General features: G+C 39.1%; 1 protein-coding gene across 15 annotated transcripts in view; it reads left to right on the top strand.

Annotated features, from left to right (window-relative positions):
* The window catches only part of dtna (dystrobrevin, alpha), a 217,270-nt gene that overhangs the window by 108,707 nt on the left and 95,634 nt on the right, over window positions 1–12,929 (top strand). For all 15 annotated transcript variants that reach the window (XM_072255312.1, XM_072255380.1, XM_072255343.1 and 12 more), the window contains exon 9: window positions 2,213–2,337. In XM_072255312.1, the coding sequence (XP_072111413.1) occupies window positions 2,213–2,337 (125 nt within the window). The remainder of the gene's footprint in view (window positions 1–2,212; window positions 2,338–12,929) is intronic.

The following is a 12,929-nucleotide window of genomic DNA, read 5'->3' as shown; positions in this document are numbered from 1 at the left end:
TCTCTGGCTCGGAGTCCAAGCCCTGGCTCCTTGCTCTCTTGTTCTGTCCTGTTCCAGGTTCCCGGTTTTCGTGTCCATGTCCTAGCCCTCACCCTGTATCCTAGTCCTGTCCCTAGTACTTCAGTGTCTGTGTCTTGCACTTGGGTCCGTTCCCAGCCACCACCTTATGACAAAAAGTGCATAGGGCTTTTGTGAGACCTCACCAGGTGATAGTGCTCCAGTTTCCTCCCCCATTCCAAAGACCCGGTTAGGGTTAGTGAGTGGGTGCAACTAAGATTCACTGGACTGGTTTCAGTAATGCTGCTTGCCATATGAGGAGAGATTGAGTGGACTGATCTTGTATTTCCTTGAGTTTAGATGACTGAAAGGAGATGAACTGAAATTTAGAAAATTATCATAAAGCATGATGGGCTGGATGCAGCAAGGATGTTTCCCCTAGCTGAGAAATCTCAAACCATAGGTCACAGCTTCAGAACAAGGGGGCTGGCCATTTAGGAGTGGTGTGAGAGTGGTAACTCTGTCGAATTCTTAACTCCAAGTGGATGTGGAGACTATTCTCCTCATGACCGCATGGGTTTCCTCTGGGTGCTCCAGTTTCCTCCCACATTCCAAAGACACGGTTGGTGTTAGTGAGTTAACCGTGTTGGCACTGGAAGCATGTGGGCTGCCCAGCACAATTCTTGCTGATCAGATTCGATTTGACACTGTTGGATCTCGGTAATTTTCGATCCCCAGGTTCTTTCAGCAGTTCAAGAATGAATGAGAACCTTTGATTCTTCACAGTTATTTATTTAAAGTTTAAATAAAGATACAGAGCATTTGAAACTAAGTGAGGAGCTGAGAAACAAAAGCAAGGAATCAAACAAAGGCAATATTAAAGATGGTGCTTTTGCAAAAAGCTATCACATTTGTAGTCCAGATCATAGAAATTCCGTAGATAAGGAGAAACCAATCAAAAGTTACATTCACAGTGTGTTTTTTATGTGCTAACACTTAGTCAATGAAAAATGAAAATGTGTAAAACCATTATGTAATTGCTGTACTGTTTTCTGCTAGTAAGTGCAAACAAAACACCAGATATTGTGAAAAATACATGAGTTTGTTATAGCAACGCACACACAAAATGCTGAGGAACTCAGCAAGCCAGGCAGAATCAATGGAAAAAAGTACAGTCGATGTTTCGGTCTGTAAATGTGCAAAATCAACACAGATACCTAGTGCAGATAATGGACAGCCTTCATAAAATGATCTTAACAATTTCATCCCCCAAAACTTCTTTTTCATTGTAACATGCAAGATCATTGTCAATAACTTCAAATGCTTTGTAGTTCCTAACTTGTTGAAGTAGTGAAATAGTTTCATTTTCACTCCCGACTCTTTCTGGCATCTCCAAGCCAGAATGCTTGAAACCGCAGTGAGTAGAGCATTTAAGTTATCTTACTGCTTATTTCTTGCCAACTATCAGTAAAACAAATGCACTGTTTTTTGAACGCAAACCCATGCAAGTGACATTATTTAAAAACTGTTTGCTCAAAGCGCGGTGTGGTGTCTAATGGCCACACAAGTGCATGCAACTGATCCTAATTAGAAACTGTTTGGCAACAGTCTCCTGGTCCCAATTAAGTGGTATAGTGTCTCAAATAAAGAAAGGGAATCCTAGCTATTCTTTTTCAATTAGTTGTTGTTCTTTGAGTTGTCCTAAATAAGCACCTGCCCTGATTAATTAATTGTATAATTAACCAGAATCCACTCTATTTTGCATCCATGGCTCTCTTCTGACCTTTTGCATATGAATTCGTCTTGGGGAGAAGATGCTGAAATTTAGCAATATTATTGAGATATACGTGATAGCAGTAGCAAAACTAGCTTGCTTTATGCTAAGTAAGTGCTTAGCATAATATGGAGAATTCTTGTGAAGGTCCATTGACCCAAAACATTGACCTAGTTTCTCTCTCCACAGATCCTGATCTGCTGAGTAATTCCAGCATTTTGCTTTTGTTATCTTGGGAGAGAAATACATCTAATAAAATACAGTTATAATATGTAGTCTTAGTCATTTAATTATAAGATTATTTGTAGTCAAAATTTTGTAAAGATAGGTAAAGAAAAAATGCGAAATATTGCTCAAAAGTTGCAATATAGAATTATTTATTGTAGAGATATAATACTGTTTTACCGACTTGACACTTTACCTTTGTATCATTATTCCCAGAAATCCCCTGCAAAGAAGCTAACCAATGCACTTAGCAAGTCCTTAAGCTGTGCTACCAGTCGTGAGCCTTTGCATCCAATGTATCCTGACCAGCCTGAAAAACCACTAAATCTGGCCCACATTGTGTGAGTATATATTAAACTTTTGCCACTAAATTTCCAGTGGTCTATTTTATGTCTTTTGGGTTATTCTTCATCATCTTATGAATCTTTCTGCTAAGTATTCTGCACTGTAAATCTTGGACATAGCACCTATGAGCAGTTTCCTTATTTCCTTTCTCTAGAAACCTGTGGTGAAAATTGGCCTTGCTTTCTGATATTGTTTGGTATCATCTAAATAATGAGTTGCTTTCTATAAATTAATGAATATTTGCAATGCGTTTTTAGTTTTACATGAAAAAGGTGAATATGGGAACACAGGAAATTGGAACAGGCTATTCAAGCTGGCCCAGATCTCATGGCTGATCGCTCCAGGCCTCAACTCCTCTTCAGTTTCTCATTACCTGCTAATTCCTTGATCTTTCAAATTTTTACCTTCCACCACCTTTGGGAACAGAGGATTTCAGAGATGTTTTTCCCTCTAATAGAGAAGAAGACTGTGCATCTCAGTTTTAAATGACTGCCTTCTTGTTTTGTTTCTTTTTCCCCTTGTTTGTGACCTTTCCATGAGCACTTACCCTGTCAAACCCACTTAGAAACTCATACATTTGAATACGACCACCCTCATTCTTCTCAACTCCAAGGAATTCAGATCCAAAGCGTCTGGCCCCCCGACAAGATAACCCTCTCATCTCCTTCGGACTACTTCCAATGCTACTATAATCCCTTCTAGGGAAGGGAACCAAAACTGTGCACTGTATTCTAGATGTGGCACACCAACACCCTATGCAACAAAATCTCCCTGTTAATAAATTCCACCCCAGTTCAAAAAGACCAACTTACCATTTGCCTGATTAATTATTTGTTGGACCTATACTATTTCTTAATTTTTTGGTACTCATAATTGCAACCCAGTTATATAATCACAACATCATCATCACAGCATATACTATTTGTATCATTAACAAACTTGTTCCTTCTGCAGGTTATTAATGCAAGTGGTAAATAATTGAGAGCCTTGGATATTCCACTAGTGACATCTCTCCAGCTTTTTATTTCAACACTTCATTTCCTATCCGTGCTAAAATGCTTCCTCCTATATTTTAGACTCTTAATTTATGTATCAGCCTCTTATGTGTACTGCATCTAGAGGCTCCCTTCTATTGACTCTCACTGTTGTATCCTCAAAGAATTCAAGTAGATTTGCCAAACACGCTTTACCTTTCATAAAACCATATTGACCAGATTTAATGGTATTCAGCTTTCCGAAATGATGAGTTGCTTACTTCCTCCTTGATAATTGACTGTCATCTTACGGTAATAGATGTTAAACTAACTCGCCTGTAGGTCTTCCCTTCTGTCTTCCTCCCTTTTCCACTTGATCTGCATATACTTCCTTTAAAACTCTGGGATGCTAGCTTTTGGTCCCAGCTACTTATCTGCTTTTAGCTTGGTGAGTTTCTCTTATCCATTATCACTGGTAACTGGGAGACTTTTACGTGTTGAAATTAGTCCATCTGTTATCTTTAAGATATTTGCATTGTGGCTACAATCTCCAAGGGATCTTAAACCACAAGATATTTTATTAATCCTTCCTCATCACTAATGACCAAATTTAAAATAGCCTTTTCCCAGGTAGGTTCTGTAATATACTTCCCAAAAAAAATCCACAAATTTTACTTCTATAATAAACTTGCCTCTTTGGCTCCTCCGATCAATATGTAGATTAAAATTTCCCATGACAATTCCTTTAAACATCTCATGGATATTTTCCCATTTATGCCATGGATATTTTCCCATTTATGCTTCACCCTGAGAAGATACATTTGAGGGACTATAGACTATCCTTACTTGTATTTCCCGTCCTCTACTATTCACAATTTCAACCTAAACTGATTCCACTGAGCGGAAGTGAGAGCCAATTTAATCATTTGTACAAATATATTTTCTTGGAAATTGGGACACAAGTGCTTCTACCATTTTATGCCTCAAAGTCAATCTAACCAAGTTTCTTAACATGGACTACACCATCATATGATCACACTAGAGAATTAATACAAAATTTAAATGTGTGATAGTGATGCAATGTACTGCATATAACAAGTCTGCATTTACTGAGCTGCTTAAAAAAAAGATCTGCGACAGTTGAAATTGTTAGAAATTAGGATTTTTAAGCTAAAACACAAACATTTTATCCATGTTTTTTTGGATCCTTGAAGAATTTTGAAGGTGGTTGTTTTTGATTTTTCCCATAGAGCTAATTTCTGATTGCTTTTAGGATAATTTTGCTCTGTTGAACTGTGTAATATTTTAAGGAATAAGTCTTAAGATTTCCAATGGACAGTTCTTTCATTGCCATTTTAATGTAGATGGAGGAACAGCAGATGAGAGTGGGGGGAGGAGAATGAAACCTAAGACAGCATGCTCTTCAACTACATTCTCTTCTTTTCCATCATTTCCACCCTCAGCTTCCACTCTAGATGATAACTTACAAGTTGCAGAGATCCTGTGAATATGTTAGTTAGAATTTCTTGGGAAGAGGAGAAATTAATCATTAACAGTTAGCACTAAGTGATGGTGAAGAGTATTTGGAGCAGGTCGGCTTCTCCAACAGGCTTCATTCCAATGAAGTAAATGGAGTTGAGTTGTGGAGACAAGTAAAGCCAACAACCATTAGTTTTGTGCATAAGCAGCACATGACCAAAGACCAATTTTTTTTCTCCTGATTTTAAAAGAAATGGTTCAGCATACGTGAAACAGAAACACCCATGAAGACGTGTGGTCCTATCAAATCTACCTATCAGCTCATGGTTGTAGATACCATGGCCTTATCCAACATTTATGTTACCTGGTGAACTGAGGCAGTTGTCGGTCTTCGACCAAATCAGCCGAGATATCATACGGACATGCCTCAGCAGCTAACTGACATATTTATCAGATTTGTGGATCTTACGATTAGGTACCTCTGTGTTAACGATCAAATTTATATTTACATGGCAATCCAGGGAGTTTTAAATGGTAAGCTTTATACTAAATGGGTTCAACATAATGTGAAATAACATCTATAAATAGTGGTTTAGATTGAAAATAGTTACTGTGAGACTTTATTTCTAGTTTTATCATGACAAGCTTATTTGAATGCATTTAAGTTTTGCCAGCATGTGTTTGATCTATTTCACTAGTTTTATTTCTTTATACTCCTTGTAGAAGGTGGAAGGAACATTCTGTATTTTTCTGACTGCATGCAATAAATGATTTTTTCAAAACATCTCCTGCATTATGCTGTGTACGATGATCTCCTCTTTAAGCAAGGTAGATTGCCTTAGGTAGTGGAATCCAGTAATGCGCTAATGCAATCAACAACAGGGTTACTTTTGAGTCATTCTCATGTCATGATGATAAACAGATAAGTTTTGTGTGAGTTTGGTCTGCGTTAAAGGATGAGGGTTAATGGTGCATCACAATCATGTTCATTTTCCAGCGCAAAATGCTTGAGCATTCTTGATCATTTGATATGTGGTTTTGCCATATAAACAAAATGCTTCAGAATAAAACAGAAAATACACTTTAATATTTTGACTACTTAGAGCATCATAGAACATTCTGCAGATTAAATCACAACTAAATTATGGGAATCTAATTCTTGCTACATTTGTAAGAAAATAGTATTTATCCTTGAATTATGTATTGCTTTTAAAAATGAATGGCATGTCCTACAGTTAATTACTTGAGTTTTTATAATGTGTTTTGCTTTTGCTGCTGCACAGAAATGAATGTGGGTAAGCATTTTTTAAAATATTATTAAGTACTTTAAGTCATCATTAACTAACCACGTGGTAACCAACCGTAGTATAGGTTAAAGAAATTACTAATAAAACTCGAGCTAAAGTGGTGGAACATTGATCATTTATTAAATCCTACATTGTTTACATTCTTGTGGGGCTGGCTTCCAGTTTCCCAATCACACGCCATCTCATCTTCGCTATGGATGCCCAGACTCTTTCCACATCTGTACCCCATTAGGAAGATCTTGGAGCCCTCTGCTTCCTTTGGCCACAAGGTGATTAAATTGACAAGTTCCGCTCTTGCAGGAAGCAGCACCGATACCATTGTGAGTGAGGCAGAGAAAGAGTTGGGCAGTGTTAACAGCAAAGGTTTGGAACAAGCACTGTTCCATGTGAAAAAGTAAAAGACAAGTGTAGTTGGGGTCCATGTGAGTGTCCAAAATTAAATCTTTGTTTTGTAGGAAGTGAGAGGAATCAAGACGTAAGCTGTTCTGGGTAACTTCATTTCCCCTCCACAAACGCTCTCCATATGCCCAGCTAATTTGCAAGTGTCCTTGCTCTGTCTGCACTGATCAACTTGTGCTCCTGGTTGCATGCCATTTCAACTTCCCTTCCCACTCCCACCACAAATATCACCCTTCACCAATGTTACTCTTCTCCATTTGACCTGGAGAGTCTACAACCCAATCGTAAGAATATCACATTTTTGAACTTCCAGTAACCCTTTCCTCTGTGTTCCCCCTTCACTCTCTCTTCTGATTCAATTAGGACCTTTCATCTTTTCTCTGTGCTTTGCTCTAGTCCGCACCAGCCACTTTTTTGCTCCCTTTCATCCACCTATTACCCACACACTTTTCCCACAAATTCTCATATCCCCACCTCCATCAACCCTCTCTTACCTAGTTCCACTTATCTTCCTTACTAACCAAAATCCAGCATTTGCACCTATTATGCCTCCAATTATCATCACTTGCTTCAGATTCAGATTAGATAATTGTCATATAGAGTACACAGGGTACAATGAAATTCCTTTCTTGCTTCTACCTTCAACCTTCCCTAATTGCAATTGATTGTTTCTGCACTTTCATTTCTTTGTCTTGTTTCCAAGTAAGATACCCTCCTTTGTCTCCCAAATCCACCCGGCTCCATCTCCCCATCATCAAGAATTGTCTTGACCCAAAACATCAACCATTGCCTTCCTTCCACAAATCCTGCCTGACCTGCTGAGTTGTTGAAGCAGACTGGTTTTGCATTAGGCATTTTGTGTTCTTCAATGTTTCTGCCAGCATTTTTCCCCTTTTTTAATTCCGAAGGAAATAAATGTCTTCTAAAGTTATTGTGATTGGACAATAGAACAGGAAAAAGCCCTTTAGCCCATGATGCGTATGCTGAGCATAGTAACAAATTAAATGAAACCTCTTCTGTATGCATGTGATCCATGTTCCTCTATCCCTCTATATCCATGTGCCTCTCTCAAAAGCCTCTTAACCATCAATATCCTATCTGCTTCTACCCCTATGCCTGGCAGTCCGTTCCAGGCACCTGCCACACTCTGTGTGGAAGTAAAACAAACACTTGCCCTTCACAGCTCTTTTAAACTTCCCCTCTCACCTTTATATGTATGCATAACCTCTGGCATTTGACCTTTCTACCCTGGGGAGAAAGATTCTGACTATTTATCCCATCTCTGCCTCATAATTTTATGAACTTCTGTCTGGTCTCCTCTGGCCTGCAATGCCCAAAGAAAACAACACAAGTTTGTCCATCCTCATACCTTTCATTCAGGCAACTTTCTGGTAAATTATTTCTGTACTCTTTCCAAAGCCTCCACATCCTTCCTGTAATGGGATAACCAGAATTACACACAATATTTCAAATACAACATCAGCGAAGTTTTATGTAGCCGCAAAGTGATTTCCACAAGTCAGTTTTTCAATAATATGCACAAGTACAGTGAGATATTGGTACACTGAAAGACTAGCTTGCAGCAGCATTAAGGGCATGTAGAATCAGACAAGACTCAGAAGTTGTGAAACAAAAATTGTACATAAATAATGCAAAAAAATGTTGCAAAAGAAGGCACAAGTACAAAAAAGAAGCACGATTAGAGGCAAGTCCATGGACTTTTATAATCAATGCCCAAGCTAATGAAGCCAAGCTTGCCATACATTAAATTTACTATCCTCTCCACTAACACAGCCACTTTCAGAAAACAATGGACTTTAACCCCATGATCCCTCTGTGCATCAATAGTCCTAACATAAACCTTATATTTTCCTTTTACATTTGACCTTCCAAAGTGTAATGTGTCATACTTGCTTGGATTAAACTTCATTTTTTGCCTATATCTTCCAATAAGATGTCAGAGTGTTTGATCGCAGCAGCTTCTATAGCAACCAAAGGTGCTGTTGTCCTTTTTAAACATTTTTTACAATCCCAAGATCCTGATGGACATTAATGGGTCTACCCCATTAGTGAGTTACTTGTTGGTGGAGTAATTGAAGGAGATGGACTTGGTGCAGTTTGTGCTCTTTGCCTGTGTCACAGAGGCATCAGAGAAGTCGATACAGGAAGGAAGTGTGCAGTCTAACAGATAGCAATTGTCTTAGTCACATTTCTTGTGATTGTAAGACCCTGTTGAAGATTGTTAAAATGGAATGCTGCAAGTCCAAATCACTGATTTATTGGCGGACAGCAGGGAGCTGCGTGGTCTCGGTCGTAGGGAGGCCTCAAGCCACGCTGTCACCTATTCACAGCTGCCCAAGACAGAGGTGTCAAAATTAGTGCACTACAACAGAGGCGACATGTCGTGGTGTCCAAGCTGGAGTCGGTGCTGCCCCCCAGTGTTCGCTTTGCAGAAAACAGGCTATATTGTGTTCAACTACAGACTCCTGCAACATTTACGGGCTCAGGGTCTGGAATATATTTTTTTCCTGTAACTGTATTTCACTGGCATTTTATATGTGCCTTGTGTTATGTGTGACTGATGGTACTGTGTTTTGCACCTTGGCCTTGGAGTAACACTGCTTCATTTGGCTGTATTCATATATGGCTGACTGAAACTTAAACTTGAAATTGAATAGCTGATGCTTTGAACCTGTTATACCCTTTGAGAATCTTCTTCACTGTCGGCAACTCCACCAATCTTTGTATCATCTGCAGACTTCCTAACCTATACAGCCATATTTTTTATCCAAGTCACTTATGCACTCAGTGGCCACTTTACTAGCTACACCTGTACACCTGCTCATTAATGCAAATATCCAAGCCAATTATGTGGCAGCAACACAATGCAAAAAGCTTGCCAACATGGTTCTGTTGTTCAGACCAAATATTAGAATGGGGAAGAAATGTGATCTTAGTGACTTTGACTGTGGTTTAATTGGTGGTGCCATATGGGGTGGTTTGAGTATTTCAGAAACTGCTAATCTCCTGGGACTTTCACATACAACGGCCTCTAGAGTTTACAGAGGATGGTGCGGAAAAACAAAAGAAAATCCAGTGAGTGGCAGTTCTGTGTGTGAAAACACCTTGTTAATGAAAGAGATCAGAGGAGTGTGACCAGACTGGTTCAAGCCAACAGGAAGGTGACATGAACTCAAATACAATGATGTTACAACATTGGTGTGCAGAAGGGCAGATCATGGTGAACCTCTGCTACAACAGCAGAAGCCCACACCAGGTTCCACTCCTGTACCTAATAAAGTAGCCACTGAATGTATATATCACAGACAATAGAAGTACCTGCACTGACCCCAACTGAACACCACTGGCACTGGACCCTCAACCAGAATATCACCCTTCCACAACCACCATCTATGGTCAAGCCAATTCTGAATCAAAACCATCAAGTTACCATGGATCACTTGCATCCTTATCTTCTTGATCAGACTACTAGGAGTACCTTGTCAAATACCTTAAAATTTATAAAATTGCTGCTGGAGGCAGTCATAATACACATAAGAACATGAGAAATAAGAACAGGAGTAAGTCGTTTGACCCTTCAAACTTGCTCCTTCAATAAATGAGATGATGGCATTTCTGATCTTTGGTCTTAATCCCACAGTCTTGTCCAGTGTCCACAAACTTTTAGTCCCTTATGTTTCGGTGTTGAATATACTTCATTTCAGAGCATTTGGATAATTTCATTGATTCACAGTCTTCTGAAAGAAGAAATTTTACTCCACCTTAAATAACCATCCTTTCACCTTGGAACTCAGAGGTTACAGCGGGACATTGATAGGATGCAAAACTGGGCAGAGAAGTGGCAGATGGAGTTCAATCCAGATAAGTGTGAAGTGGTTCATTTTGGTAGGTCAAATATGATGGCAGAATATAGTATTAATGGTAAGACTCTTGGCAGTGTGGAGGATCAGAGGGATCTTGGGGTCCAAGTCCATAGGATGCTCAAAGCAGCTGCGCAGGTTGGCTCTGTGGTTAAGAAGGCATATGGTGTATTGGTCTTCATCAATCGTTGAATTGAATTTAGGAGCTGAGAGGTAATGTTGCAGCTATATAGGACCCTGGTCAGATCCCACTTGGAGTACTGTGCTCAGTTCTGGTCGCCTCACTACAGGAAGGATGTGGAAACCATAGAAAGGGTGCAGAGGATATTTACAAGGATGTTGCCTGGATTGGGGGAGCATGCCTTATGAAGACAGGTTGAGTGAACTCAGCCTTTTCTCCTTGGAGTGACGGAGGATGAGAGGTGACCTGATAGGGGTGTATAAGATGATGAGAGGCTTTGATCGTGTGGATAGTCAGAGGCTTTTTCCCAGGGCTGAAATGCTTGCCACAAGAAGACACAGATTTAAGGTGCTGGGGAGTTGGTACAGAGGAGATGTCAGGGGTAAGCTTTTTACTCAGGGAGTGGTGAGTGCGTGGAATGGGCTGCCGGCAACGGTGATGGAGGCGGAAACGATAGGGTCTTTTAGGAGACATTTAGATAGGTACATGGAGCTGAGTAAAATAGAGGGCTATAGGTAAGCCTGGTAATTTCCAAGGTAGGGACATGTTCAGTACAACTTTGTGGGCTGAAGGGCCTGTATTGTGCTGTAGGTTTTCTCTGTTCTATGTTCTAACTCTGTGGCTCTTAGCCCCACACTCTTCCTTGGAGAAACATCTTCAAAGTACACCCTGTCATGCCCTTTTAGATTGTTGTTTCTTTAATTTTTCTCAGCTCGAGAAAATTATTGCCTAGTCTGTTTAAATTTTTCTCATAAGGCAATGTTGGGGCTGGCCACTCCTGTTGATACTGCCCCCTGAGGTTTGCTTGGTGGATGAACTAGCTAGACCAGGGCAACTTACCATAAATCTGCAATCATGCCACTCAGGGATGTGGACTATATATTTTTTTCTTAGTGACTATGTTTTTCTGAAATTGTAACCTTATTTGTCATTTGTGCAGTGTGCTGTTGGTAATATGTTTTGCACCTCTCCCCCAGAGGAATTTATCTATATTCATGTCAGGTTGAATGATTATTAAACTTGAACTTAATTTCCTGATGCTTGCTGCACAGGCACACCAACAATGTAAGGACAACCAAATGTTTTTAGCACTTGATGGTCTCCCACTGTTAATTTTTTGAAACTATTCTTACTAAATCGGATAACACCACCACATTAAATTCTGTTGATTATAATTTTGTCCGCACCCTTCCCTGTCTGTATTACTGTGCAAAACTTTTGTCCTCTTCATAAGCAGCTTGGTATCTTCAGCAAAACTGGTCACCATTGATCTAAATCACTAATATAGATTGTAAATGGTTGAGGCACTGGCACTGACTCCCTCGGTATCAGACTTGTTACGGATTGACAGCTGAAGATTACCCATTTATCCATATCCTTTGCTTCCTATCAGTTGGCCATTCCTTTATCCATTCCAATACACTAGAAGGACCATTTATGTAGCTTCTCATGATTTTCATATGGTATTTTATTGGAGGTCTTTTTGTGTTTCAAATAACTTGCATTATTGGTTCCCTCTTAAACACTAGGCTGAAATGTCCTAAAAGAACTCCAATAAATTTTTCAATTCACTTTTGCTATGCATGATCATATTATCATTTTCTAAATAACCTGTTACTCCTTTCTTAATAACGGATGTCAATGGTTTTGCACTGACAGATATTTGCTATCTAGACTGAAATTCCCAATGAACACTACTGAAATGTAGAAGAGAAATGGAGAACACGAGGTGTTTTGGGGAATATATTTATTTTTCTATTGAGTGTATAGTGAGAACTAACATTAGAAAAGACTTCAAAGGATTGAAGAAGGTTTACCGGAATGGTACTGTATTACTAGTGATGCACGAGTGTAATGTAGAGACAGAGATGCTGGGATCATTCTTCTCAAAACCAAAGAAGGTTGGGGGGTGGTCGTTGATTGAGTTAATCAAAGGCTTTTATATTATCACTAAGAAAATAAAATATTTAGCTGATATAAGCAGGATGACAAGTCGGAAAATGATTAATTGACAGACAACAGGAGTTTAAGGAGATTGGCAAAATCAAAGAGGGAAGAAGAATTTTTTTTACACTACCTGAAAAGCCTGAGAGAAGCTGAACTAATAATAAGTCTCAAAAAAAAATGAGGCAAATACTTGAGGGTTTAAAGCTTACGCAGCTACCTGGATAAAAAAGGGATATATGAACTAATTGTATGTTATAGTTTGAAGAACTGGTATAAGCAGGATGCCAGAATTATCTTCTTCTGTGCTGAGACATTATAATTTTAGATAGTTCCTTAAAATAATTGCAAATAGTAGCATATGAACACTCAGTAAAGTTCTTTTGTCTAATACATTAAAGATATCAAGCCAGTTAAATAATA

The sequence above is a fragment of the Mobula birostris genome, chromosome 1 (genome assembly GCF_030028105.1).
Source record: "Mobula birostris isolate sMobBir1 chromosome 1, sMobBir1.hap1, whole genome shotgun sequence".
Classification (NCBI taxonomy): Eukaryota; Metazoa; Chordata; class Chondrichthyes; order Myliobatiformes; family Myliobatidae; genus Mobula; species Mobula birostris.
This window is presented reverse-complemented; position numbering and strand designations above follow the sequence as displayed.